The sequence below is a fragment of the Triturus cristatus genome, chromosome 6, assembly GCF_964204655.1.
Source record: "Triturus cristatus chromosome 6, aTriCri1.1, whole genome shotgun sequence".
NCBI lineage: Eukaryota > Metazoa > Chordata > Amphibia > Caudata > Salamandridae > Triturus > Triturus cristatus.
Window position 1 is genome coordinate 1695238437 of NC_140589.1, and position 26584 is coordinate 1695265020.

The 26584-nt window shown below is 46.1% G+C and overlaps 1 protein-coding gene across 3 annotated transcripts in view; it reads left to right on the plus strand.

Moving 5' to 3' along the window:
* CENPF (centromere protein F) overlaps positions 1-26584 on the plus strand; it is a 389482-nt gene that overhangs the window by 100271 nt on the left and 262627 nt on the right. For all 3 annotated transcript variants that reach the window (XM_085612916.1, XM_085612917.1, XM_085612918.1), the window contains exon 11: positions 13024-13159. In XM_085612916.1, coding sequence (XP_085469042.1) covers positions 13024-13159 — 136 coding nt within the window. The remainder of the gene's footprint in view (positions 1-13023; positions 13160-26584) is intronic.

Sequence of the window (26584 nt, forward strand, 5' to 3'; positions counted from 1 at the left end):
CGGGTGACTCCACTCGACCTCCGGCGCCTCTCCACGACCTCCGTCGGCGCCCTCACCCGACCTCGGGTGACTCTCCACTCGACCTCCGGCGCCTCTCCACGACCTCCGTCGGCGCCCTCACCCGACCTCGGGTGACTCCTTACTCGACCTCCGGTGCCTCTCCACGACCTCCGTCGGCGCCCTCACTCGACCTCTGGCGGCTCCGGGTACGACGTCTGCTTTCTGTCAGCGCCGCTTCTCGACCTCAGGCCCCAGGTCTCCAGGCTTCTCGACGTCAGGACTCCAGGAGGACACTGCTGAACAGGTCAGGAACTTGCTGTTCTCCTTCTTTAAGGCCTGTTTCGACTTTTCAGTCCTTTAAGATGGTTCTTCTGATCTTGATCCCACACAGGGCTCTAGGTTGGGCTTGGTCAGTAGAGACTAGCATCAAGGGTGGGTTTCTGGACCCCACTCCAAGCACTGGATTCCACCTCTGCTGCCTTACTCCGATCTCCTTCTTTCTCTGTCCTCTCTCTTCTCCAGTCAGTTGCCAACTGCCACTCTGAGATGGCCTCCCAACATTCTAAACTGCCTCTCACTGTCACAGGGTTCCAGAATGTTACGGAAGGTTCTAGAAATCTCCAGTGGGTTCTGATGATGTCACAGGTGACAATGGGTGGCCACCATTTTGTGTCTCAGGCCCTCAGACAGAAGTTCCAGGGGTAGGGAAAATGGCTCCCTGACCCTGCATCAACACTAAAAAGTCTGGTGGTTCCCAAAAAGGAAAAATTATAACAGGGTTTGAGGCAAAAGTGGGACAAAATAAATAATGATGAGGAGGGACCACCCAAAGGGCTGACAGGTCTAACAGTCCTCTACACATGAGAGAACGATTTCAAAGATCAGCACCACCAATCTTTCATAACTTACCACCTTCAACGTTCTCTATGAAGAAGAATTCTGTGATTTTATCAATGCAAGCATACCATCGGGATCAGCTTCAGAAGTAGCCACCCCTCAAATCTTCAACATTTTCGTTCGGGCAAGGCAACTTAGCTAGAAGCATACCAAAGAAGTCTTTGGAACTAGGATCTTTTCCTCCTGAGTTGAAAACCTATTAAATCATGCCACTCCGTAAGAAGAGGACACTCCGCTTATTCAACCCAGCAAGCTGTAGGCCAGTATCTTTTGGTCCATCTCTAGATAAACCATTCGAACAATCCGTTTTTTTTCCCAAGCAATTTTTATTAACATTTCGTTTCTTGTTACAATGACAGTATATTTCACATGGTGCACAGATAGAAACAGGATATTGTACATGGATTACTTCTATCGTATTATATATCAGAGACTCGTCAGCCCAAGCCAGTGGGATCAAGCGAACTGTCAGGGTGTATCTAATAAGCTTCATATATCACAGTGTATTTATTCACTACTATCTGACTCGGACTCATCTAATGGGGGGGGGGGGGGGGGCTCACAGATATTTCCCAGGTAGGTATTCCAACTTCCCCAAACCTTTGTCCATTTTTTGGGGGCACCCTTGGTGAACATAGACAGACTTTTCCGCCATCATCTCCATATCTTTGCACCATTGACTAAGAGTAGGGCTAAGTCTGGACCCCCAACGTTGTGCAATATTTCGTTTTGCCACTGTCATACCTAGAGTAACCCAGTCCTGCGCGATAGTGGTTGAATCCGTAGGATCCCAGATGTTGAGGAGGCAGCATCTCTGGTCTGGAAGAATTGTGACACTTGTGACCTAGGAGAGCGTACGTATCACCGCCCTCCAGTAGCGCGCTATCCCTGGGCAGAGCCACATAGTGTGGTAAAACGTACCTGTGTCTCCACAGTTTCTAAGACAAAGCGGCGTATCTGCTCGGTGTATTGTATGTAACAGTGTCCTGGTATAGTATGTGCGATGTAGGATTTTTAATTGCACTAATCTAAGCCTGGATGATATTGCAGCCTCTCTTGGGGACGCCAGCGCCTCCTGCCAGTCTGCCTAGTCTGTCTCTCATTTCTAGTTCCCACTTGGCCTTCAATGCTGTTGTGGGGTCTGAGTGATTATTTACTATTTTCCGATAGGTTTGTGAAATTGCCTTTTCTTGGAGATGGTCAGTTAAAAGCCTATCTTCTAGCGGGAAGGATTCTTCAAGCCGCCTTTCTAGTGGCAGCAAGGACTGTAGTGCGTGTCTGAACTGCGCGTAGTGAAATAGTTCTGTCTGCGCTAATGAACAATCAGTTTTTACTCCACTTTCTAAATTTAATGAGGAAACTATTAGCTGTACGAATAACAATCTAATTCGGACAATGTAGAGACATAGAGTCCACTCTTGTATCTATATGGGACAATCCAAAAATTGTGGACAGGAATGGAGTATTCGCCCTTTTGCTTCTAAACTTCATTTTTGTGATCTTGTCATTAACCAATGTGGTCAGCTTCGCGACATCAACCCTGCATAAGGTTGTTCAGTGCATTTGACTCCATTCAAGAATATATGGCATAATGGATTGCCTCATACGTCAAAGACAGAGCTTGATATTCCTTCAACCTTTTATATCAGCCCCTAAATTGCGCTGTCCCCAATTTCTCTCCTATTCATCATTTACCTAAACCCCTTACTGGGTAACTGATTATATCGTTGAGCCTTACCTGTTATGCAAATCATAGTAAAATGGACGGTCCAGAAGGCCTCTCCTCTAAAAGTCTAGATTTGACGACTACCTCTGTGCCTTAGATGTATGGATGTTGAGTAACCACCTAAAGGTCAACACAGCAAAGAAAGAGATATGACCTGTGGACAATGGCACAGACACGGCCTATGGCTATATGACCCAATGAACTTGATGCCACAGCAGCTACATCAAGACGAGAGAGAAACCTTAAGGGTAAACATGGACTCTGAGATATCCCCGATTTTCTGTTTCTGCAGGGTCACAAAAAGTACTTTCTATACAATTAAAACACTGCAGCGCATTTTTCTATACCTTGGATACCAACAAAAAGTAGAAGATGTGTCGAAACTCCTCATATCCAAGCTAGACTATTACATTAGTCTATACCATGATGCCTTCTGTTTCATCATATGCAAAATGCATTAGGTCCACAATGGGGCAACATCCCGCTTCCACCCGAGAAATCTTATGATGGCTGTTTTTCAGGTACTCCACTAACTACCACTAACTACCATAGCTGTACAGTCACTGTTGAAGGCATTTTGCATTCTCCACATAGCTTACCAAGTAAAAGAACCACTAAGCCTACAAATTGGATTCAAGCAAAACAAACTAAATAGAACATTGCGCCCCAGGCTAACACCACAGAATATACTCACCTCTTTACAATAAGAAATTCGATTTGGGACACTGTCTCCATTTTGGTTCTGAAAACGGCGTCCTGTGAATTCACTGGAGGCACAAACGCACACCATTTGCAACACTGACATTAGTTTCCTTTTTTGCAAATCAACGTGCCTCCCTAGTTTAGGAGATTGCCAACATTATTTTCTCAAATTCTAACTTTTTCCGATGTCTTAATTTTTACTGCAACGTCATCCCTGAAATGTTCAGGTTTCAAACTGTCCAGGGATTGAGAAAGCCTGATGCCATTCACAAACCCTCATGAAATTTCGCTATGGTATTCGGGGCCCGACCATGTTGCGAAGGTTTGTGGTTCTTGTCGCAGTATGCACCCTAAAGCTATAAAGGGAGAGGGAGGCTTAGATGTTTATATCCCGAGCGAGGGATGAATGGTAAAGAAGGCACAAGTCCAGGGTGATGACACCAGAGTTACCACCATCATCAAATCTTCAAAGAAGACTCATAAAAAAGAAGAGGTGACACAAATTTGAGTAGCCCAACTGCAAAAGTAAGTTGCTAAGACCCCATCCCTACACTGGAAGCAGAAGTACTGTAGGATACCACGGAGGATCTGGCCTAATCCCAGAGACGCTACCAACTGTGGCACTGGCCCTGAGGCCCAAGCCTGGTTGTCTATGTCCAGAGTTTCCTTCCTTTGGAACGTATGCTGCAATATTTCTGAATGCTATGTACTACGTGTTCAGAAGAAGCATGGTCCCCACTGGAGTGCAGACTCATCACCTTGCTGGCCTTCTTTCCTCTTCACGTCTCATGAAGGAAGAGAGGAGAGACTCCAGAGGCTAGATCTCAAAAGAGCGATTTGCATTTTCTTGGATAGGACGTTGGAGCTTAGACTGAATGACCAACTCTTTGTCAGTTATGTTGGCAAAATAAAGGGCACATTAGTCCACAAGACGACTTCATCAAAATGGATCATCTGGTGCTTCAAAATATGCTAGTTTCCACCCACAAAGAACCGCCAGAAGGCATAATTGCTCATTCAACTAGAACTAAGACTTCTACCTCTGTACTAGCGAGATTATTAATGGTGGCAGAAGCAAGGCGGCCATCTGGGCTTCCCTTCACACTTTTATCAAAGTATTATTGCTACAAGTTTGAAGTGCAGGGGTAAGGCCATTATGCACACTTGATTCTTCACGTTTTTTTGGTGTGACCAACTGTAGGAGGCTGGTTTAGTATGTGGTGCACACTTATTTAGGTGAAGCACCTTGCACTAATGCAGACAACCCTTATGGTGATTTTAGTTGACTTAGGCAACCTTAGAAAGCTCTCTAAGTGATAGCTGTGGAGAGCAGCCTTCAGGCTTATCCAGAAGGAGTGTTACGCGCTTGTTTTACCAGATCTAATCATGTAGTGTAGATTAAATGAAAAAGAACCACACAGAGTATCTATTAAAATATGTCTATTTATTACCCAACACTCATTAACACATTGGCATTTCTCCTACCCGGAGATACAAACACAAATATACAAAAATACTTCAATTGCAAATCGGTAAGTAAGCACAATACACAGTAGTCTCCAGGGGGAGACCAAACCATATACTGGAAGAGTGGAATGCGACCTGCGACCGAAGTTGGGACTTGGACGAAGAGACTCATAAGAGTTGGGGACACACGGAATCGCCCAAGGTAAGCGCCCAGGAACCCCACAAAGGTTGTGTGCAGAGTGGAAACGCAGCCGCGTACCGAATGGAAGTCAACGGGACAGTTGCGGTTGCAGTTTTGAAGAAGGACCCTTCCCAGTGGACCCTGAAGAAACCTAATGGAAAACAGAAGGTTGGAGAGTCACCCACCCCGTGGATACCCCAAGAACCAGGATACCTACACAAGGGAAGCCGGGTGTGATGTGATGTCAAAAACCACCTCAGACCACAATGATGGACTTCAGTAAAGATGCCGCTGATGAAGACTGAGCAAGAGTCCGGTGGAATCCAAGGGTGGATTCTTGAAGAGAAGAAACTGCAAGCAGTGAAGACTGAGTCTATGCCACTCGGAGCTGACCAGGAGGCAATGAAGAGCAATGGCCACCGATGTTGGATGATGCAAGACCGATGACGGTGAGCTTGTCACTGCAGCTGTGAGCACCAGGAGACGCTGAGGAAGACCAGGAGCCGTGCACAAGCTGTCCCACGTCAGAAGTTGAGAACCAGGGGTCAGTGTCCAGTGGGAACATCAACAAGCCTTGGCAGCTGCAACAGCTGTGGAAAGCAAAGGAGCAGTTTTGGGACCCACCAGGTCCACGGGACTCAGCACAAGCAGGAGAGTGCAAGCAGGCCACGAGCAAGCAGGGGAACCCACTCAAGTAGAAGACCCCCCGGCTGAAGGTACAGGAGTCGCAAGAGGACCTAGAGCAGCTCACCAAAGATAAAGGCCCACGGTGTAGAGGATGAGGTGAGGACGCTGGTCTTGGCAGAAAGAGATGCTGGAGGCTGTAGCTTCTTGTAGCCCGAAGATCTCTGGAGCGAACAAGCCTTGGCAATGGCAGTCAAAGCAATGCACTGGGGTTTGGTCCCAGCGGTTCTGACGAAGGATACTGGCCTCAAACTTACCGAGAGGACAGGTCAGGCCTCGAGGCAGTTGCAGAACCACCACCTGTGTTGCGGACCCTTTTGAAGTTTGTGAGACGTCAGGAGCAGGAGACCGGTCAGCTTTGTTGCGGTGCCTGCAGATGCAAGGGAGTGACTCCTTTACTCCAAGGGACATTACTTTGGGTGTCCTTGATACTCCCAGGTCTGTCGAAGATCCTAGAAGAAACACAAACACAAAAGAAGACTTGCAGAACAGCGAGACCAGGAGCAGCAAGAGTTTTCCTTGATACGGTTCCAGGCAAGGTCCAGTGAAGTCCAAGTGTCCAGACGGTCGAAGATTGATGTGCTTTCAGGCTTTAGTCTTGTCCCACAATGTATCTGAGGACCCACCCACAGGTAAGCCCTTAAATACTATAAGACAGGGGTTTGGACGACTCGGGGTCCCTCCCAGAGGAGGGGCTGGATTAGGGGAGGATACCCCCATGTCCTTTATCCATTTTTGTGCCAGAGTGGGAGCCCATGGCTCCCTGAACTGGTTCCACGTGGAGTATGCATGGAGGGCACCAAATGTGGCCTTCAAAGCAGTCTGGTGGCGCTGGCAAGCGCTCCCACCCCAGCACAATGCACCCCTCCCTGTGACAGGAAACCTATTGTCCTATCTTTCACTGCTTGAGCTCAGCTCAGCAACAGGAGGACAGTCTTGTGCCTGGAGTCGGCAGCAGCATTAGCTTTCTGGCAGACCCTGGAAGGTTGTTACCAGGAGTAGTGGGGGATTCCCGTAGGAGCCCCCCAGTGCATGGAATCATACCTCCAACACTGGTAACTGTGTTGGGGTATGATTCCAATATGTTTGATACCAAACATGTCCAGGTTTCGCACAGCCACTGTATAGCTAGCCATCGCTTAATCACGGATACCCACTATATGTATCAAAATGGTTGACCGCACTTACAAAGCCTGGATAATTGACTCCAGGGTTTGTAGGGGTGTCCTGCTCATGCAGGGGCACCCACATACTTATAACCCAGCACCCTGCATTCAGGATTGAAAGGCCTGCCTTAGGGGTGACTTAAAGGTTTTAAGTGTAGTGTCCTCAGATATAAGAAAACTTATATCTGTCGTAAGTGGTGCTAGCGCCAGCTTACACAGGCTGCAATGGCGGGCCTGTAGTCACAGTTGGAGTCTTTCATGGGTGGCGCAATACATGCTGCTGCCCATGGGAGACCCCTGGTGTACCTATCCCTGGAGTATCTCAGTACCATATACGAGGGACTTTTAGGGGTACAACAGCAGCCAATTGTGGAGGTACAAAAGTATGTACCATTTCAAATTTAGGGAGGAAGCACAGGGACAGGGGTCCTGATTAACAGTATCCCAGTCAAACTAGTAAAAAAAAACATAAAGGCACCAGCAAAAAGTGGGGGTAGCCATGAAAGTAATCCTACCTTCCTACACCAACCATTCTCCCACCTCCAGGTTGGGTGTTGCTCGTGGAATCCATTCAAAAGGTGAGGAATCTGCAAGTAGAGGTATCCATCAGAAGAAAAAGTTGCTTATATTTAGTAACAATCTTTCTGGTGGATACTGAATATACTGAATATCTACCTCCAGATTCCTCACAGGCTCGCCCATCTCCCCATTTTATGGCTGATTATTAGAAACATCCCCTTAATATGGTCACGATTATTTGTGTGTATGTATGTGCACCTGCCTATATTATGCCATGTTAATTCGTTTGCCTTGGAAGTGCGGAAAAAAAGTGATGGTAAACTGAATAGAGCAGTAATTCAGTAAAAAAAAGATAAGAGACTCGTGCAAAAACATACACTTCAAGTTATGTGGTGTCTTCCTTACATGTCTTACAATTAAAACATTAAGTACTAAAAAATTAGTGTTTTTGCACACTGTAATGATGAACCCTGTTATATGCACCCAACCCCATTAGGAAACAAAGATCTTGATACCAGTCAATACTAAAAGTTCACCCTACGATGACAGGTGTGACGATCTTCTACAAACCCGCCTAAGCCATGAGCATTAAAGCAGCTCACAGTTGATGTCCTCTGCTTCAGATTTCTGTTGATGAGTACAAGCTATGCACATTATGGCAAAAGGAGGGATTGTTCATTGTAGAATATATATATATGTCACCCAGCAGCATCACCTCTTCTGCCTAGCAACAGGAGGATTGCTCCAGTGCTGTGTACTCACGGAGGAATGCCCCCTGTGCTCTTATTATTGAAATTATGTCCTGCTTGTGTACTCGCCCAACCCTTTCTGAATGCCAATAGAGGTATACAGAGTACCATGGTTAGGGCCACTAACGCCCCACTGACACCCCCAGGCGCACTCCCCATTGTTTCAGACAACTCCTTGCTGATTGATAGGTGGATAGAAATGCAGACCGAGAAGTTAGATGGGTAGAAAGTTAGTCAAAAGATAGACAGGTAGACCGATTGATTTAAGACAGGTAGACAGTCAAGTAGTTAGGTAGACAGACAGGGTTGCAAAGACAGGATGGATAGGTAGATAGATAGCGAGTAGCAGAAAACTGGTGCCTGTGATGAGAAGTGACTTGTTCTGAATGTGATGGAGGAAAAAGTTACTTTATCACAACCATACATGCTTGGACTTGGAAGCCAGTCCTGTGAAAACCTAGTGTCTCATTCAGACATCTGAACCAATCTCTTGAATGCATGACAGCTGTGTGCATGTCCAGACAGCATTCTATTGAGTCATGTTGTACCTTTTGGTGGACAAGTGTTTGTAGTTAGCATTTTTGCAGGGGTTGTGACCCTGGCTCATCCCATAAGGAAGTGGTAGGTTTACATTTGTTGGGTGCAGTTTTTTGGGGATTGATTTGGCAAGGTTTACCAGGAATGGTTATGTTTAAGGGTTGGTTGAAGTAGGATGCAGTTGAAAACATGTTAAATACTACTATGTTTTATTTGTTAATAGGTCGGGCCTTGCCAGCCTCATTTAAAAAAAAAAAAGTCATAATAAATGCAAATATATACCTACAGGGGCTTTCAGTTAGCCCTCTTCATATGTTGGTTTGTTCAAGTGTCATTCACATTCTGCTTCCTTCACCCACAGTATTGAGCATGGGGCAGTGTGTCATGTCACTTCAGTAATTGTCTTTTTTCACTGCAATTTGACATTTTGCTTGCGCTCATCTGCCTAAAAAGTTGTCCACTTCATTGTGTAAGCCAATTGCTGCTGTTATTTCTGCTTTAATTAAATTTTTTTACTTTTAGTTATTTTTTAGATGGATTTTTGCAATTGGTTATTTTTATACTAACTTTTATTTGTTATGCAAAACTGCATATTATAATCAAATCAAGGCTTTTTGTACTTTAATTTGTAATGTCTAGTGCATATTGCTTGCAGAGGCAGTCCTATTGGCTTGACAGTGGATGTTTAAATACATATCAGTCTGTTGCAGAGTGTTCCAGGTGAGGGGAGGGGTACTCTGAAACTACATCTTGAAGACGGCTGACAATGTTGAGGTGGTGGATCTTTGCTTTTGCCTGTACTTAGCTGCATCAGTTTGTAATTTAGAAATATTGTTTAATTACCTTAGATCACTTAGTGAATAATGCAACAGTACTTTAAATATATTGGGAAGCCAATTGGTACTGTGTGCGTTGGTGTTGGAGTCTGAGGCGCTTTTATCACATGTAGTTTTCAAGTCTGCATTGATGACCTACTGTCAGGCGTGAAGTCCTTTATTCCAACATAATTTTGAAAATGCTTAGCTCATGTCTTGCATTTCCTTCAATTTTTCAGTTCTGCTAAATGATTCAGAAGTTCAGAAATGACGAGATAAAATATTCTTGATCCTATCCCCCTTTGTGGTAGCCACACACATCTCAGTTTGTTGAGACCCCTTCATGTTACAAAGTGTCGAAAGCTGGCTCTTTGTGATATATCAAAAATCTGATATACCATGTAGAGTCCAGTGGTTCCCTTATGAGTGGACAGGGCCTTGCTATGGCAATTCCAAAGTGCTTTGTTAGTGGCTATTGTGGTCTAGTAGCTTAACACAGAGGAGTGCAAGACATTTGCAATAAAACACAATGATTAGTAAATGGCACACATGACTCAAGAAGGAGATCCACACCAATTTCTAAAAATAGTAATTATCTTTATATATGTTTAGGCATCAGAGGGAAATCGTTCAGGTAAGCGTTGCAAGCCCAATATGTTTCTATGGAAATCGGTCACTTTGAAAAGAGGCTGCAGGCTCTGGCTGGAAGGTTAGTCGGGGTGAACCAATGGGAGTTTAAGGCTAGCGATGTTCGGGTACGTAGGGACACCTAGGGTCCTTTTCTCCGTAGCCTGAGGGCAAAGGATACAGAGGTGTCTTTAGGTGTCGGGTTTTCTTACCAGGAGCAGTCGAGGGGGCCTGCGTGCAGAGGCTGCAGTTGATGTCAGGGACTCTACAAGGGTTGAAACCACCATGGACTCGAGCTTAAACTCGGGGCGACGGTTGCAGTGGTGGCTTCAGGTGTAGGTTTTTTTTTTTACAACCAGATTTTATTAGGCTTTTTAAATACAGAATTGACATACATGCATAGTATTCTCATCAGTTCTTGCACATATCTCTATACTTACTTATGCTCTGGCTTGATTAACTTAACATCCCCGTAACAAAACTGTTCCTCCCACCCACCTTGAGCTGCGCTTGAATTAGTGTAATGAGATCTTAGGGAGTTGCTAGGTGTTTATAAATCAAAGGTTTAATAGCATTCCTCTGAGGCACCCGCTGCCTCTAGCTTCAGGTGTAGGGTTTTGGCGGTTCCGGAGACCTAAGAGTTCCTGCAGGATGCAGTTCTCCCCGGTTTTTGGAGTTCACAGTTGCAGGACGAGTAGTCTTTGGCACAGGTTCGTCCGAGAACGGGAGATAGGACAGCAGGGCTGGGGCAAAGTCTGGTGCTCTCTTCAGTCTCTTTGTGTCCTCCTTCGTAGGTCATCAGTATCTGCTACTCTGGTGCCCGGGCCTCCTCCAAATACAGAATTTAGGGGCGTTAGGGGAGTATACCCTGTATGACCACTTCCTGCGGGAAATGGGCATAACCCGTCCAAGAATTCCTAAGCATGCCATCACAAAGATGGCTACTTGTGAAAAATCGTCATCCTCTGGGAGGGGCTGTTACACCCTCTTACCGGACAGGCTTTTTTTTCTGGGTCTCCTGAGAGCAGAGGCTTTCACCCTTGGTGGTCAAAACAGTGTCTCGAGTGGCAGGCTGGCCGAAATCACTCAGCAAGTATACCAGAGACTGGTAGGTTTTCAGGAGGAAGCTCTAAGGTGCCCTCTAGGTGCATTGGTAAATCCAACACTGGCATCAGTGTGGGTTTATCAATATGAGATGTTTGATACCAAACATCCCTATTTTCGGTGAAGCCATCATGTCGCTGGGGAACTAGTTTTCAACAGTGTCCAGCACATGTCTTAAAATGGCTTCCCTGATCCCTTGTACTGGCAGTAATAGGGCTGACTAGCACGTGGGCATATCTGCTCATGCAGGTATGCCCTCACATGTAATATTCAGTTCCTTGCCTTAGGGCTGTTAGGTCTGCTGTAGGGGTGACTTACAAATATTACATTCAGTGTTAGGGGCATGGCACACAGGGGTGTGTGACATGCCATGTTTTCGCTTTTGTTTGCAGCAACACACACAGCCTACAATGACAGTGTTGCATGTGCTTGGTGAGGGGTCACTTAGGGTGGCACAATGCGTGCTACAGCCCTTAAGATCCCTCGTTAGTACCTCAAGCCCTAGGTACCTGGGTACCATTTACTTGAGACTTACACAGGGTGCTAAAGGTTTTGCCAATTGGGGGAACAATTGTACAGTTTTGGGAAAGAGCTCTGGCACTGAGGACCTGGTTAGCAGGAACCCAGAGCACTTTCAGTCGAAATCACATCCCGTACCAGGTAAAAAGTGGCGTTGACCATGTCAAAAAGAGGCACTTTCCTACACAAATTAATGTCCTCTTTTTTGCCTGCCTCCTGTGTGCATGAAAGTCCTGTGCTGGCCACGCCGACTTGCATGAAGAAATGCAATTTATGTAAAAGTAATGGGATTTGCATTAAGTATTTATTTAAGACTGTGATACCTGTTTTGTGCTAGAAGGCATTGCTTCATATTCATTGCATCTGGCATTTTTCTTGAATTCATTGTTCATACATTACAACAATGAAGCTTGAAATTCCTTTACAGATTTTCAGTTTTGAGATTCCTTCATTTAATCTTTTTCTAATTTTGAATACAAAGTTTTCTCGAGTTACACAATCAAAACTGGTTTGCAGGTTGAATGTTGTGTTCCCCAAGCATATCGGTGCTTACATTGAAAATTAACCATTTTTTCGTTGTAGTTGGATTTCTGAGACTTGATCTGCACTTAAGTTAAATATTTATCTTCCTATTGGTATAATCCCTCTTTTCTCACTCTTGAATGACAGTGTTTCTTCTCTTACGTTTACTTTATGATGGTGGGAATGAATAGAGTGGCTCTTGAGGTTTTTAGAACCTATAAGAGCCTAATAGAAACAACCCACAGATGCCTCCCTTGACATTGCTTGCATGTTACAAAAGACTATTGAGTGGTACGTACCCCACGTCGGGTGACATCCACAGGCAAATGGTTGCTGTTTAGGAGGATACCATAGGCTAATTTGAGAGGGAGAACCAGTGGTAAGTAGTGAGTGGTTTTGGACAGTACTTCGGAAGGATGATGGTTGGTCCATTCTCGGTCCCTTTTTTGGTACTTCACAGTAGATACATGGAAACAGAGATGCTTTCCCCAACAACCGGCCTTGCTTGCAAGCCTGTCTCCTTCATGTTGACCTGAAGCCTCAGCTCTATTCATTGAAGGCTTATGTTCACCTGTCCTGTATTCCTATTGGTTTATTTTCTGCTTAATACAATTACCTCCGATTTAATGTTGTATGTTATTGGTCTATTGAGAATCTTGTGCTGCTTCTACCGCTTTTTCACTCCTATGAAGCTTCATTGACTTTTGCTGTGGCTAACAATGTAATTTAACCTAAATAGCTGAAAAGAGTGCTTTCAGAATGCTCTCTGTTATTTTGCTATAATAACCACAGACAATCTTTATTGTAGGAGCTCAAGAAGGAAGGAAACCTAATACGCTCTCAGTTTGATCAGAAGTCCAAAGAAGTCACCCAACTGGAAGAGGAACTTAAAACGACCAAAGAGTTACTAAAGCTAAGCCAGGATCATGTGGAGGAATTGACAAGTAAAGTTCTTTGTTTTATGATGCCATGTCCGCATTATAGAATAAGCATGTGTGTTGAAGCAGAACATCACATTTTTTGTCTGATCAATGAATTAAATTATTTTTTACTTTATCTTCCCTAATTAAATGAGGCATTGCAGTACTGTAGAGAATATAAGAATCAAAACTGTGACACCTAGGTTCACAATAAACATGTTAAAGAAAGTTGAAGAAAAGTTACATGTAGGAGTGATCTTGCAGAACAGTCGGAAAAAGCTGAATTTCCAGTTGAAGGGATCTCCACACTTTGAGTTCATTATGCAAGAGCAGCCTATCCAGCTTTTGAAAAAGCATCCTCAGCAGAGCTAGCAACTCTGTAGATATTTACTGGATGCTATTGGTCCGCTGTTTCCAATTCATGCTGAATCCTAGGTCCTGCTTCATTGGCCAGTGGCAAACATATTCTCAGTTTACTGAGGGGAAGTGCACATTCCAAGAATTGGTGAAGTTATAAGCTGAAGCAAGATTCACTTCCCTGCATTGTGGTAAAGCTAGTGTTTCTGCACTGGTCGAATTCAAGTGGCTTGTTTAAAGGTGTTAAGCTAAAGACGTGAACCAGTGATTTGAACCTATAATCAACCTTCTGTATGTTTGAGATAATGGTAACCCCAATTTGACCACATCCCTGGTCCAGGATTGCATATTAAAGGTTTGATCAAGCATCTTTCGTTAATTCACATTTGAATAAGTAGAGTCCGAGACCTCGTTAGTCATAGGCTATGTATGGCTATTGATTTAACATACCATCTTATCCATCAAGATGGCAGCCTCACTAAAACCAACTGGACTAGAAGCAAGAGCTCCACTGCTGCAACACATATATGGCAATGTGTTATAACAGGTTCAAGGCATGTGGGCTGCTGAATTCATATCTGTGCATAGATCGCCGCCTAGTGTTGGGTCCGGATGTTTGCACGTTGTTGTCCTGGAAGAGTCTTCGAAGTATCCTGAGATAGGTGACTCCTCCCCTGGACCACAGTGCGCATGGGCATCCTCTCCATCCTCAGATTGTTTTTTTCCGCCATTGGGTTCGGATGTGCTTATCTTGACTCAAGTTAGGAAAAACTTTTTACAGGCCAAAAGGCCTTTAGTTCGCGTCGGTACTGTTCCCGATCGGTATCGATAGTTTCTTTGTTAGTTTACTAACTTCAAGAACAACTTTTTCGCATCTTACCCGACCATCGACCCGACATCGACGATGGAATCGAGGACACCATTCAAGCGGTGTCCTGTATGCAATGCGAAATATCCCCATGTCGACGTCCACCCGGTGTGCAACAAATGCCTTTCACCGGATCACAACGAGTCCACATGTATGGCCTGTGCCCGATTCCGATCCAAGAAGACTCTCCGGAATCGACGAGCAGCGAGACTTGAAGCGCAGCAAGCGGCACCGGCCCTGACCAACATCTTCAGCGCCGAGGACGAAGATGTCGAAGACGTGGAGAACCTACCCTCCAGCCCCGCTTCCGAACACGACTCCGGATCGGAAGACATCGAAGAACGACTCTTTCACAGAGATGAAGCCGACACCGAGGTAGGAGACTACGATGAGGCCTTAGGGGCCGAAGAGAGTAGCTCCGGTGACGAGCAAGGCCTACCCGTACAGACTGAGGATATCCCAGTGCGCCAGTCTATGGCTCCGGTCGAGGGATCGCCTTCGGGCCTTACCCAAGACCTATCCCGCAGTTCTTCGGCCCCGCCCTCTGGCCCGGCCTCGGACATTCAGCGGCAGCCATTACTACCCAAAACGGCTGGTTTCCCTTCTTCGAAACCGAAACCGAAAGCTGTATTGGTTCATCAGAAACCGAAACCGAAAGTGACACTGGTCGGATCGAAGCCCACCACACCTTCGACGCCAGCCAAACCCGTCGGCACCGACCGCACCTAACGAGACATCGGTGCCGAGCTTGCAGCAGCCGACGTCGGCGCCGACACACGGAAAAAGACCTTCGGTACCGCCAAACCTACTCGGCTCCCGGCACCGAAACAATCGGCTCCGGCCACAAAGGTCAAACTGGCTGCTGCGTCTCACACCGCTTCGAAAGCAGCACCAAAGGCACAATCATCGACGCCGTCGACGGCTACTACCTCTCCTCGACTCGATGACCCAGTGGCGCCGAAGAAGTCCACGCCCGCCTCTACAGAACCGGTCGGCGCCAAAGAACCGGCGGCGCTCCAGGTGCGGCAAGTTGCAGCGTCCTTGCAACGCATCAAAGACAAGGCAGCCCTCCAGGACACGTCAGGCTCCGAGCCGAAAAAAGCTCAAACAGCTTCTCCGGCACCGGCCAACATCACTTTTGGCCTGCCACCATCCACGGCCCCAAAACTGTTCCAAATCAGAACACGTGTCACCCACACCACGATCACACCTGCCGAACGCTCTCCTGCAGAGACGTCACCATCACACATCATCGATGCCGACACCGGCAGAATGATGCTCCACAAGAGGAGATTAACTTCCGAGCCAGCTTTGGACTCCTACCGGATCCCGCTAAAGAAAAAGCTGCCAGTGGCTTCGGAACCAGTTCTTTACGAACCTCTCCATTTCTCTTACCAAGATCCACAGTCCTTCTCTCCCACACACTCCGAAACAGACGTTTTGGAGGACTACATAAGTGACCACGTCCCCTACCCCGGAGAGATGGACCCTGAAGGCCAACAGGACCCTGACCAAGCTTGGGATGACCCTGTAGACCCGGGTGCACCTATGGATACACAGGACACGCAGCTATATGGAGCAAAAACGTCTCCCACAGAGGACACTGCCGCATTCAACGCCCTCATTGAACGTGCTTCGGCCAATCATGGTGTGCAACTCCACTCTGACACCGTCGAGGACGACTTTCTCATGGATACTTTCGCATCCTCAGAAAGGAATATCAAAACTCTACCCATGTTGAAAGGTGTCCTCAAACCAGCAAAGGACATTTTCAAAGAACCCACCAGGGCAAGAGTAATAAACCCCAGGATCGACAAGAAATACAGGTCGGCGCCTGGGGACCCTACCTACATTAGAGGCCAGTTACCTCTGGATTCCATAGTAGTCGCGAATGCTCGCAAACGGGCACACTCGCAAACGACAGGGGATGCTCCTCCCCCGGACAAAGAGTCCAAGGTGCTAGAGACCTCCGGCAAACGGGTTGCAGCCCAAGCAGCTAACATATGGCGTATTGCCAATACTCAGGCGCTCCTAGCTCGCTACGATCGCGCACATTACGACACATTAGAAACATTACTCCAACATCTCCCTGACCAATTCAAAGAGGGAGCAGAGATCCTCATCAGGGAGGGGCAACTCCTCACAAACGCATCCATAAAGTGTGCACTGGGTGCCGCGGATACAGCTGCCAGAGCCATAAACACTAGAGTCATGTTGGGACGACACGCCTGGTTACGAATCTCTGGATTCAAACCTGAGGTACAAAATAACATCCTCAACCAGCCTGTCAACCCCGACTACTTATTCGGGCCAGAGGTTGACACCACCCTAGAAAAAATAAAAAAGGACACAGACACTGCAAAGTCCATGGGGGCTCTCCAAACGCAGTCCTTTCGGAGCGGCTCCTTTCGTCGCCCCGGAAATAGAGGAGCAGGTAGAGGACAGGGGTCACAGCAAACCTACAACAAGGGAAACACACAAAGTTCCTACGATGAAAACACCCGGGGTGGATATCGTGGCTCAAGCACAAAGGGCAGAGGACGCGGATACGGCAACACCAGGTCCTCCCCCAAGAACAAACAGTGACGCCCTCTCCCTTCCTCCCGACCACATAACACCTGTCGGGGGAAGGCTGCAAAGGTTCCTGTCCACGTGGAACTCCATCACCACGTACAGGTGGGTCAAAGATATTGTCAAACACGGTTACTGCCTAGAATTAACCTCAACTCCACCCACAATACCTCCAAAACACCGTCCTATGTCCTCAGAGCACTTAACGCTCTTACAGCAGGAAGTGCTAAGTATGCTACTAAAAGGCGCAATAGAGGTCGTACCCGTCCACGAGCAAGGTACGGGGGTGTACTCCCTGTACTTTTTAATACCGAAAAAGGACGGGTCACTCAGACCTATACTAGACCTGAGACCCCTCAACCGCTACATTCTCTCCGAGCATTTCCACATGCTCACCCTACAGCAAGTCCTCCCGCTGCTCAAACAGGGAGACTTCCTGGCCACACTGGACCTCAAAGATGCGTATTTCCACATACCCATTCACCCCTCACACAGAAAATACCTCAGGTTCACTGTTCAGGGGCAGCACTACCAATTCAAAGTCCTTCCCTTCGGCGTGACAACAGCACCCAGAGTTTTCACAAAGTGCCTAGCTACTGTGGCTGCACATCTACGGAGGCAACACATACACGTCTACCCTTACCTGGACGACTGGCTTGTTCAAGCAAAGTCAGCCCAGCAATGTGCCAGCCACATGTCCCGCACCATTCACCTTCTTCACAGTCTGGGGTTCTCACTAAATTACCCAAAATCACATCTCCAACCCGCACACGTACAACAGTACCTAGGTGCGACCATAGACACTCTGGCGGCCACAGCTCAGCCAAATTTAGTGAGAATCAACAGCATGCAAATGCTGATTTCCAAGTTCAAACCACAACACTCCCTTCCCGCGCGAGTGTTCATGCAGTTGATAGGCATGATGGCCTCCTGCATTTTCATAGTCCCACACGCGAGACTACATATGCGCCCGCTTCAGGAGTGCTTAGCACGTCAATGGAATCAGGCTCAAGGACAACTAAAAGACCTAGTGTTCGTGAGCGGTCGGGCATACAACTCTCTGCATTGGTGGAAGCCACAAAACCTTTGCAAGGGCCGACCGTTCCAAGAGCCTGTTCCACAAATAATACTGACAGCGGACGCGTCTCTCCAGGGATGGGGAGCTCATGTACTCAATTACACAGTGCAGGGACTATGGACAACACAACAAAAGAAGATGCACATCAACCTTCTAGAACTGATGGCAATCTTCCTGGCTATGAAAGCATTCAAAGTACACTTGTGCAACAAAGTCGTGTTGATCCGGACGGACAACATGACCGCCATGTACTACATACAGAAGCAGGGAGGAACACACTCTCCACAGTTGTCTCATCTGGCTCAGAGCATGTGGAAGTGGGCCATTCAGAGGAACATGTTCCTCATGGCGGAACACCTCCCCGGCAAGGACAACCAGATGGCGGATCTGCTCAGCAGACACAGCCACCAGATGCACGAGTGGGAGTTACACCCATCAGTACTCCAGCCGTACTTCCAGCAGTGGGGTCATCCAGAGATAGACCTATTCGCCACAAGCGAAAACGCAAAATGCCAAAGCTTTGCCGCCAGGTTCCCACATCCGCAGTCGCAGGGCAATGCGATATGGATGAACTGGTCCGGCAGATTTGCGTACGCTTTCCCCCCAGCACCACTGATACCGCTGGTGGCACGCAAACTCAGACAACACTCACTGACACTCGTCCTGGTTGCTCCAACGTGGGCACGCCAGCCATGGTACACCACCTTTCTGGAACTTTCCGTGGTGCCGCATCAAAGGCTGCGAATCAAACCCGCGCATTTGACGCAGAACCATGGAGAGATTCAGCATCCAGATCCGCAACAGCTGAACCTGGCAATCTGGCTCCTGAAGTCCTAGAGTTTGGCTACCTAAACCTGCCACCTGACTGTATGGACATCATTAAGGAGGCCAGGAGACCCACTACCAGAGCTTGCTATGCAGCCAAATGGAAAAGATTCGCCATCTATTGCAATAATAATGACATTAACCCGCTAGACGCATCCATCTAAAACATAATTTGTTACCTCTTACACCTATACCGATGCAATCTGGCATACACCTCAATACGTGTCCATTTGACCGCAATATCAGCCTATCTCCAGAACAGGCAGCACCTCTCTTTATTCAGAGTGCCTGCCATCAAAGCATTCTTGGAAGGACTCAAACGAGTAATTCCTCCAAGCCACCCACCAGCTCCAATGTGGAACCTCAACTTGGTCCTCACAAGCCTCATGGGTCCACCCTTCGAACCTCTACACTCATGCGAAATTCAATTCCTCACCTGGAAAGTAGCTTTCCTAGTAGCGATCACTTCTTTGAGGAGAGTTAGTGAACTCCAGGCACTAACCGTTCAAGAGCCGTTCATACAGGTTCACGCCAACAGGGTCGTACTACGTACCAACCCCAAATTCATGCCCAAGGTGATATCGCAGTTCCACATGAATCAAACCATTGAACTGCCTGTTTTCTTTCAAAACCCACAAACTGTCGCAGAAAGAGCACTCCATACACTAGATGTAAAGAGAGCCCTCATGTACTATATAGACAGGACTAAAGTCTTTAGGAAAACAAAACAACTTTTCGTTGCCTTTGCCCCACACCACAAAGGTAACGCCATCTCCAAAGCCGGTATAGCCAGATGGATCGTTAAATGTATTCAAATTTGCTATCAAAAAGCGAAACGCACATTAACGATTCCCCCACGAGCCCACTCAACACGTAAGGTAGGGGCCTCCATGGCTTTCCTGGGAAACATTCCTTTGCATGATATATGTAGAGCAGCCACCTGGTCCACTACACATACCTTTACCAAACACTATTGTGTAGATGTGCAATCAAAACAGCAGGCAGCTGTAGGACAGGCTGTTCTCAAAACTCTTTTTCAGACCGCTGCAGCTGGCACTGGTAGCCGCCGCTAATGGGAGGTACTGCTATGTATTCTATGCACAGATATGAATTCAGCAGCCCACATGCCTCGAACTGAATATGCTACTTACCAGTATGCATCTGTTCTTGGCATGTAGGGCTGCTGACATTCATATCGCCCACCCTCCTCCCCGGCGCCTGTAGCGGCTGCAGCTCTCAGAATTACTGTATAGCATGGTCATCACTTTCTGTATCTACTCCATCACTGCCACAATGGCGAAAAACAATCTGAGGATGGAGAGGATGCCCATGCGCACTGTGGTCCAGGGGAGGAGTCACCTATCTCAGGATACTTCGAAGACTCTTCCAGGACAACAACGTGCAAACATCCGGACCCAACACTAGGCGGCGATCTATGCACAGATATGAATGTCAGCAGCCCTACATGCCAAGAACAGATGCATACTGGTAAGTAGCATATTCAATATGCTTCTATAGATTTTGGATTATTATAGGTATTTGAGTGCTTTACGTGTTATGTGATAATGTTTACAAGAGGTACATGAGGGGATTCATAAGTTATTGTTGAACAATACAGCATTCAGTGGTTATAAAGTCACACAATTTTAACACAAGGACGCATTGAGGAATGTCATCGGGAACAGAATAGGAGACTGAAAGAGTAGTGTGTCCGTCTTGAAGGAACTAGTCAAAGAGAAAAACACAGAACAGCCTTTGTGTGTGCCGAAGCTGCTGTTGAGGAGTACAAATCCAAGGTGCCGTAGACCTCGCCTGTCAAAACAAGAATACAGTAGACAAACAATCTTGCAGCTTGTGGCATACACATTATGGCATGGACTGTGTTCTTCTAGAAACACTTTTAAAAACAAAATTGTTTTAAAAACAGCCTTAAAGCATCCTCCTCCATGCTCATTCTCCCATTGTGACTCATGTGTCTTAGCCTCCTTAGCCTTTCCGAGAACGTCCTGTCCTATCGGTGTTTTAGAACCATCTTGTTCCCTCAACTTTATTTTATTCCTACTTTCATCAAGAATGCTAATTATTTTCCTTTTATGTCCCCTCTGATCTGCTCCTGAGGGGCCAGACTTCTCTGAGTTCACATCTGCTGTTTCTGCCGAAGACTCTATTAAAGACTCTATTAGAGGCAACAACCAGCCAAACATATTTTGCATCCCTAAATTCAATTGCTCTGCTGCAGTATCCATCGCACTCCCGACTCACCCTGCAACCCCAGAATCCAACCACATCCAACCTCCATGCCTACCAAACACGCCCCGACCTTCCTCTGACCAAAACACACCAAGCCATCTTCAGCTACATCCTATCCCAAAACATGGCTGTATTTCTGCTCCCAGCAAACCCACACAGTTAGACCCATAAGAAGAAACCACAACCTGCGCCATCTAGCAACTCAAGGCAACAAGCCACAGCCCTCCCAACACAGGTATAACTATAACTAATGAATCTGTACTGTGCAGGCAAAATGCCAACCCAACCACAGTGTCCATGCAAGACTTTTATCAATGCATTAATCTTTTCTGTAAGTCAGTTGCAAGTGCGCACAAACTATACAGGGCGTCTAAAATTCAAATACTACATGTGAATCTTAGCGAGGCTTTTGCTACAACCATCGGAGAACAAAAACCCTGTCATCTCAGTGGAGCCCTGTGAAGCCATGTTTTCTCACAGACAAATCTCAGACTCCCAGAAGATGGCTTTACTTTAGAACAAGCTCAAAAACTGAAATCTGTAAATGACTTTCTAGTTTAGTTGTAGTAATGTAAGAATAACTGATTGAAGAAAAATGTTGAGGGGCAGATGCAATTAACATGGAGCAATATTTTACTTCAGGCACAACACAGGGATCCGCACCCTAATAAACATGTAATGCAACTCTTTTTCCATTTAAAAAAAATATATATGTAATTTCTTCATGCAGGGCAATCTGGTCATACACTGCACAGAAGTGTCATGTAACTAGTCAGTGTTAGGAGGAAGGGGCAGGAATTTTAATAAAGGATCTCAGCTGCAATATTGCCAAGCTAGAGATGGAGCTTGTTAAGAGAGATTGTACTGTAGGTCACATAAACTGGATACTTCTATTGAGAAGTCAATGAGAAGGTTGCGCAGGGCTTTAGATGTGATTTGTTAGCTATGATTCAGTTCATTTCTGCCTATAGTGGAAGTAGCAAGATTAGATTTTTACTAGTGATTAAAAGTGAGAAAAAGCTTTTGTTTTCACCTTTGCACATGTGGCTTAATGTACAAGGAGCATTCTTTGGATATTTGTGAACTTTTGGACTATCTTAGAATAAGTCCGCAAGTTTTTGATTAAGTTGTGAAAATGTGACCACTTTATGCCTTTGCAACTTTTTGAACATTGATTGCACATGACTGAAACTGTGCTTTAAAATGCACCATATGTCTAAGAACTAATCTTTTTCTTAACTACAATAGCCTTTCTGTGTTTGAATGCAACCAATGAGCTACTGTCCCCAGAGGCTGATCTTAAGAAGCCCAACGAGAGCGTTGGTGTCTTAATTGTTCACTTTAAAAGACGGATTTTAATGAGACAAACATCCTAAATCATTTTAATATCTCTTTCCCTACACTAGATTTAATTCATTGCTTTTTCATTTTAGTCTTCATTCTTGAAACAATTTGGGAATTTTAACTTTAGTTCTTAACTGTAATGTTGTTTTGATATTGCTGTTGAAGTATCCCAGACAAGGTTTTCTGAGGAGGATATTGGAGCTTGTGCCAAACTACCACATGTAAGCTTGAAATACCTGACAGAAATCTGTTTTCCTCTAAGAAAACAGTTTTCTGTTTATTTTGATCTGTGGGATCACAGCCGCAGCCTGTCTGAAGACTGAGTCGCCTCTCCACCATAGTTTAACAATCTGCTTTCCAACAAAAACATTGTGCTTCATCACTGCTGTAGTTCTACTCGATCCAGATAGTGCTGTCTACATTTTTTAGATAATACGAGAAGAAAAGTTCAGTCCGGGAATATAAAAAAATAAGTTAACATTTGATGCAAATTCAATGTATGTTTTTAGAATTCATTCTGCATCAGTTAAAGGAAGAGAAATGGAACATCCAGAGACATTGCCTTCTTGTAAAATATTATTGCTTCTGAAGAAAGTGTTCACTGCTCATGTACTCACACAAGTGAAAATTATACATTAAAGGAAGTGTGTATAAAAACAGTGCGTCATACGAACTAAAGTATTTATCAGTTAATGACCGTAAATATTAAATTTACATAGGTCACTAGGTGTAGGGGATCCTTAAAAAGTGCTAAGTGCCAGGTGGGTTGACGACGTTGGAAACCCTTGTGATTAGTAGGTTATGGTCAAGAGTGTATGTTACTGAAAAAGCAACAACCTAAAAATGTCAATTAACTTGAATCCATAACAATTCTAGAGTGCTATTCATAAAGTTCCGCGTTGGTATTTTGAAAACATTTTGAAACTTAGGGCGATGAAAATCCACGTCGGTCTATAAGGAACCTTTGTTCTTGTAATATTAGTTCTTTTATTATTGATTGCCCCTTGTTCTTAAAGTAGGGCAGTCCTTGTTCTCTTTAAGTACATTCTTTAGATGACATGCAGAGTTTTTAGAACTGTCTTTGCAAAAGTTTGTTTTTGGTCTGCAAACACTTATTCCACATTGGTATGGAAATATTCCTTAAACGTTTATTTCCCTGTGGAACAATAGCCTATCCCAATTGTCAAGGAAGCTGGCTCTCTATATAGTGTACCAAAATGAGGTGTACTGTGCAGAGAGTCCAGGAACCCCCTATTAGTGTACAGAGGCTTGCTTTAACAATCCCAAGGTGCTTTGCTTGTGATAGTGTGGTCGAGCAGTCTTAGACTGATAAGAGTCGAGTATGAGGCATTTGTTGCACACACAGTCCATAAATTACACACTCTCAACAAGGCAATCCAACTACAATTCAACAAAATAACATAGATTTTTATATTAATTTAAATACCAAGATTATGTACATACTTTTTGAGTTGGCGATTTTCAGGAACACAGGAAATACAAATGTCAGATTTGAGGCTTGAGCCTCGAACACGGTAATGTTATTCTATGAGAGAAATATACACTGCATTAGGGATGCTTGCAGTCGAGTTACAGGGTTTTTCTTCTGGACTTAAGGTAAGTAGGGGCCAAGGTGCTTATCACCACCATCAGTTTTAGTTTACCTACCTTGCTGTGTCTGGGTGCAGAGGTGCTGGTCGCAGCGCCAAAGTCAATGGAAAAAACCTGGAACAGAAAAATGCAGCGACTTGGGGACAAAGCTGTCGGAACCCGAAGGGGGGCTCTGTTCTTGAGGATCTCTGAGGCAAGGGTGCAATGCCCGTAGGCTCTGACTAGGGCTGTGGGGTTCAGATACAGAGGTGTTTTCTCAGGCAGGTCGCTTGCGTGGGAGGCTCTCACTTTTTAGGACGACCTGGAGATGGGGACAAACAGGACAATAGGGCCACTCTTGACAATGGCCTCCCTAAAGCTGAGGTCCCACGTCGGTCTTGGTGGTGTTTGTGTCCGGGCTGGACAGTGTACAAGCCTTGGCTGCTGCAAAGGGTCTGCTACCACAGGTAGTTGTGTAATGCAGCTCCAAGGAGTCCGAGGCTCTCCACACTTAGTGGGGAGATGGATATAACCTCCTGGAGCATGGCGACCTTCTGCTGGGTGGCTGCTGTGTCAGTGTACCCGGTGGTCAGTGGATCGGTGAACCAGATAATGCGGGCAGTGGCTGCAGGGAAATGGCTCCTCAACCTCCAGAGCGATGCTGTCTGGTTTGGCGAAGTTCTGGCAGCCCACTGAGGCTTTGAGAGGATGCACAACTGCAGGACGAGTCAGGTCTTTGCAATTGACGGAACAGGAGCAGGAAGGGTTTGGCGCCAAGTCGACAGCTAGTGCACAATTCTTGCGTTCTTCGGCTCTTCTTTGTCCTTCTTCTTTAGTTAGGTGAAACTGAGTTCTGGTGCCAGGGAGCCACTTAAATACTGAATTTGGGGGCGTTAACGGTTGGGGTCACTACACCCCCTATATGACTACTTCCTGTGGATAGTGGGCATAACCATGTCCCAGAGTTCCTAATTCCACCAAAACAAAATGGTGGAGCCCTTCTTTCATTGCGCACATCAGGCCGCCCACCTACGGAGTGTGACTAGCCTGGCAGTGCAACACGCCGCCTTGCATAGCTAATTTCCTGCCTGTCCTTGTGCCATATGGGCCTCAGGGCAGGGGGTGGCATCTCCCAGGTCTGGGGGAAACCGGGGTTGAAAATTAAAGGCGGCAGGGGCTTTGAAGCCCCTGGCCTTGGTATGCAGATTCACTAGTCATCCTGCTAGATGAGCCGTGAACACCTTGCCCTGGAGCAGGCATTGTTTCTGGAATTTAATGTCATAGGATCTCCTCTCCAGTGGGTCAGAAACTCATCTGTGGTGGATGCCAGTCAGCCAGCACACTAGAGGACTAGCAGAATTTCAGGGGGAACCTCTAGGTGCGTGTCATAATAAATCTTATACTGGCAGCAGTACAGATTTATTAAAACAAGACGTTTGATTCTAAACACCACAGGTTTCTGTGAAGCCATCGGGTAGCTGGGGAACTCGTAATGACCAAAGCCAAGTACATATACTTAAGATGGCTTCCCTGTTCACTTGCACCATCTAGTAATCAGACTAAACAGCCCTGGGGCATATCTGCTCGTGCAGTTATGCCCTCACGTGTACTATAATGCACCCTGCCTCAGGTGACAAAACCTTCCGTATGGTCGACTTAAATTTATTACATGCAGTGACTTTGGCATGGTACACAGTGAGTGTTCCATCCTGTGTTTCCACTCCTGATGCGCACCATGACAGGCAGTCGGCAATTTGTATGGGGGTCCCTTAGGGTGGCATTATCCATGCTGCAGCCCTTAGTGACCCTCCTTGGTTCTGATGCCCTAGGTACCAGGGGTCTTGCATGGTGCCAATGGTGTTACAATTAGACCATTGGACCTTGTTTTGGGGAAAGATAATTGGCAATGGGGCCTGGTTAGCAGGGACCAAGTGCACATCAGTTAAACATAAGGTGGGGGTGACCATGACAAAAAGGGGCACTTTCCTATTCAATCCCCCCCTTCCTCATAAAAAGGAAAGAGGATGAGAATAACCTTTCCCAAGTGAGTCTTTATTGTCTAAGTGGAAAGACCTGGAAATGCCGGTCCTGGCCATTATTGTTGGTCTCGGATAGAACTGCCCCATCCCATGCTCAGAGGCATCAGTCTTCACAATGAACTGCTTTGTGTAATCTGGAGCTTTTAGAATGGGTGCTGAGCACATTGCTTCCTTCAGTGTCAAAAGCAAAAATGTAGGAAGTTGGCTCTGTATATACTATACCAAATTAAGGTATATTGTGTGTAGGAAGGTGGATATCTGATTATGGTTACCCCCAACTTTTTGCCTAGTGTCTAGCTGGTTTTTCGACTTAGTTGGCCTGAGATCCTGCCATTCAGGGTCTCAGGCTGTCTGCTCTCTCTTTAAAATGGACTCCATGTACCCTAGGTACATGACCAATTGGTAAGGATCACCTTATTGGACCCTGAACAGTGTACCCTAGGTACCCAGGGCATAGGTGTACCCTAGGCCTCCCAGGGGCTGCAGCATGTATTATGCCACCCCTGGTCTGGCCTTCCAATCAGACA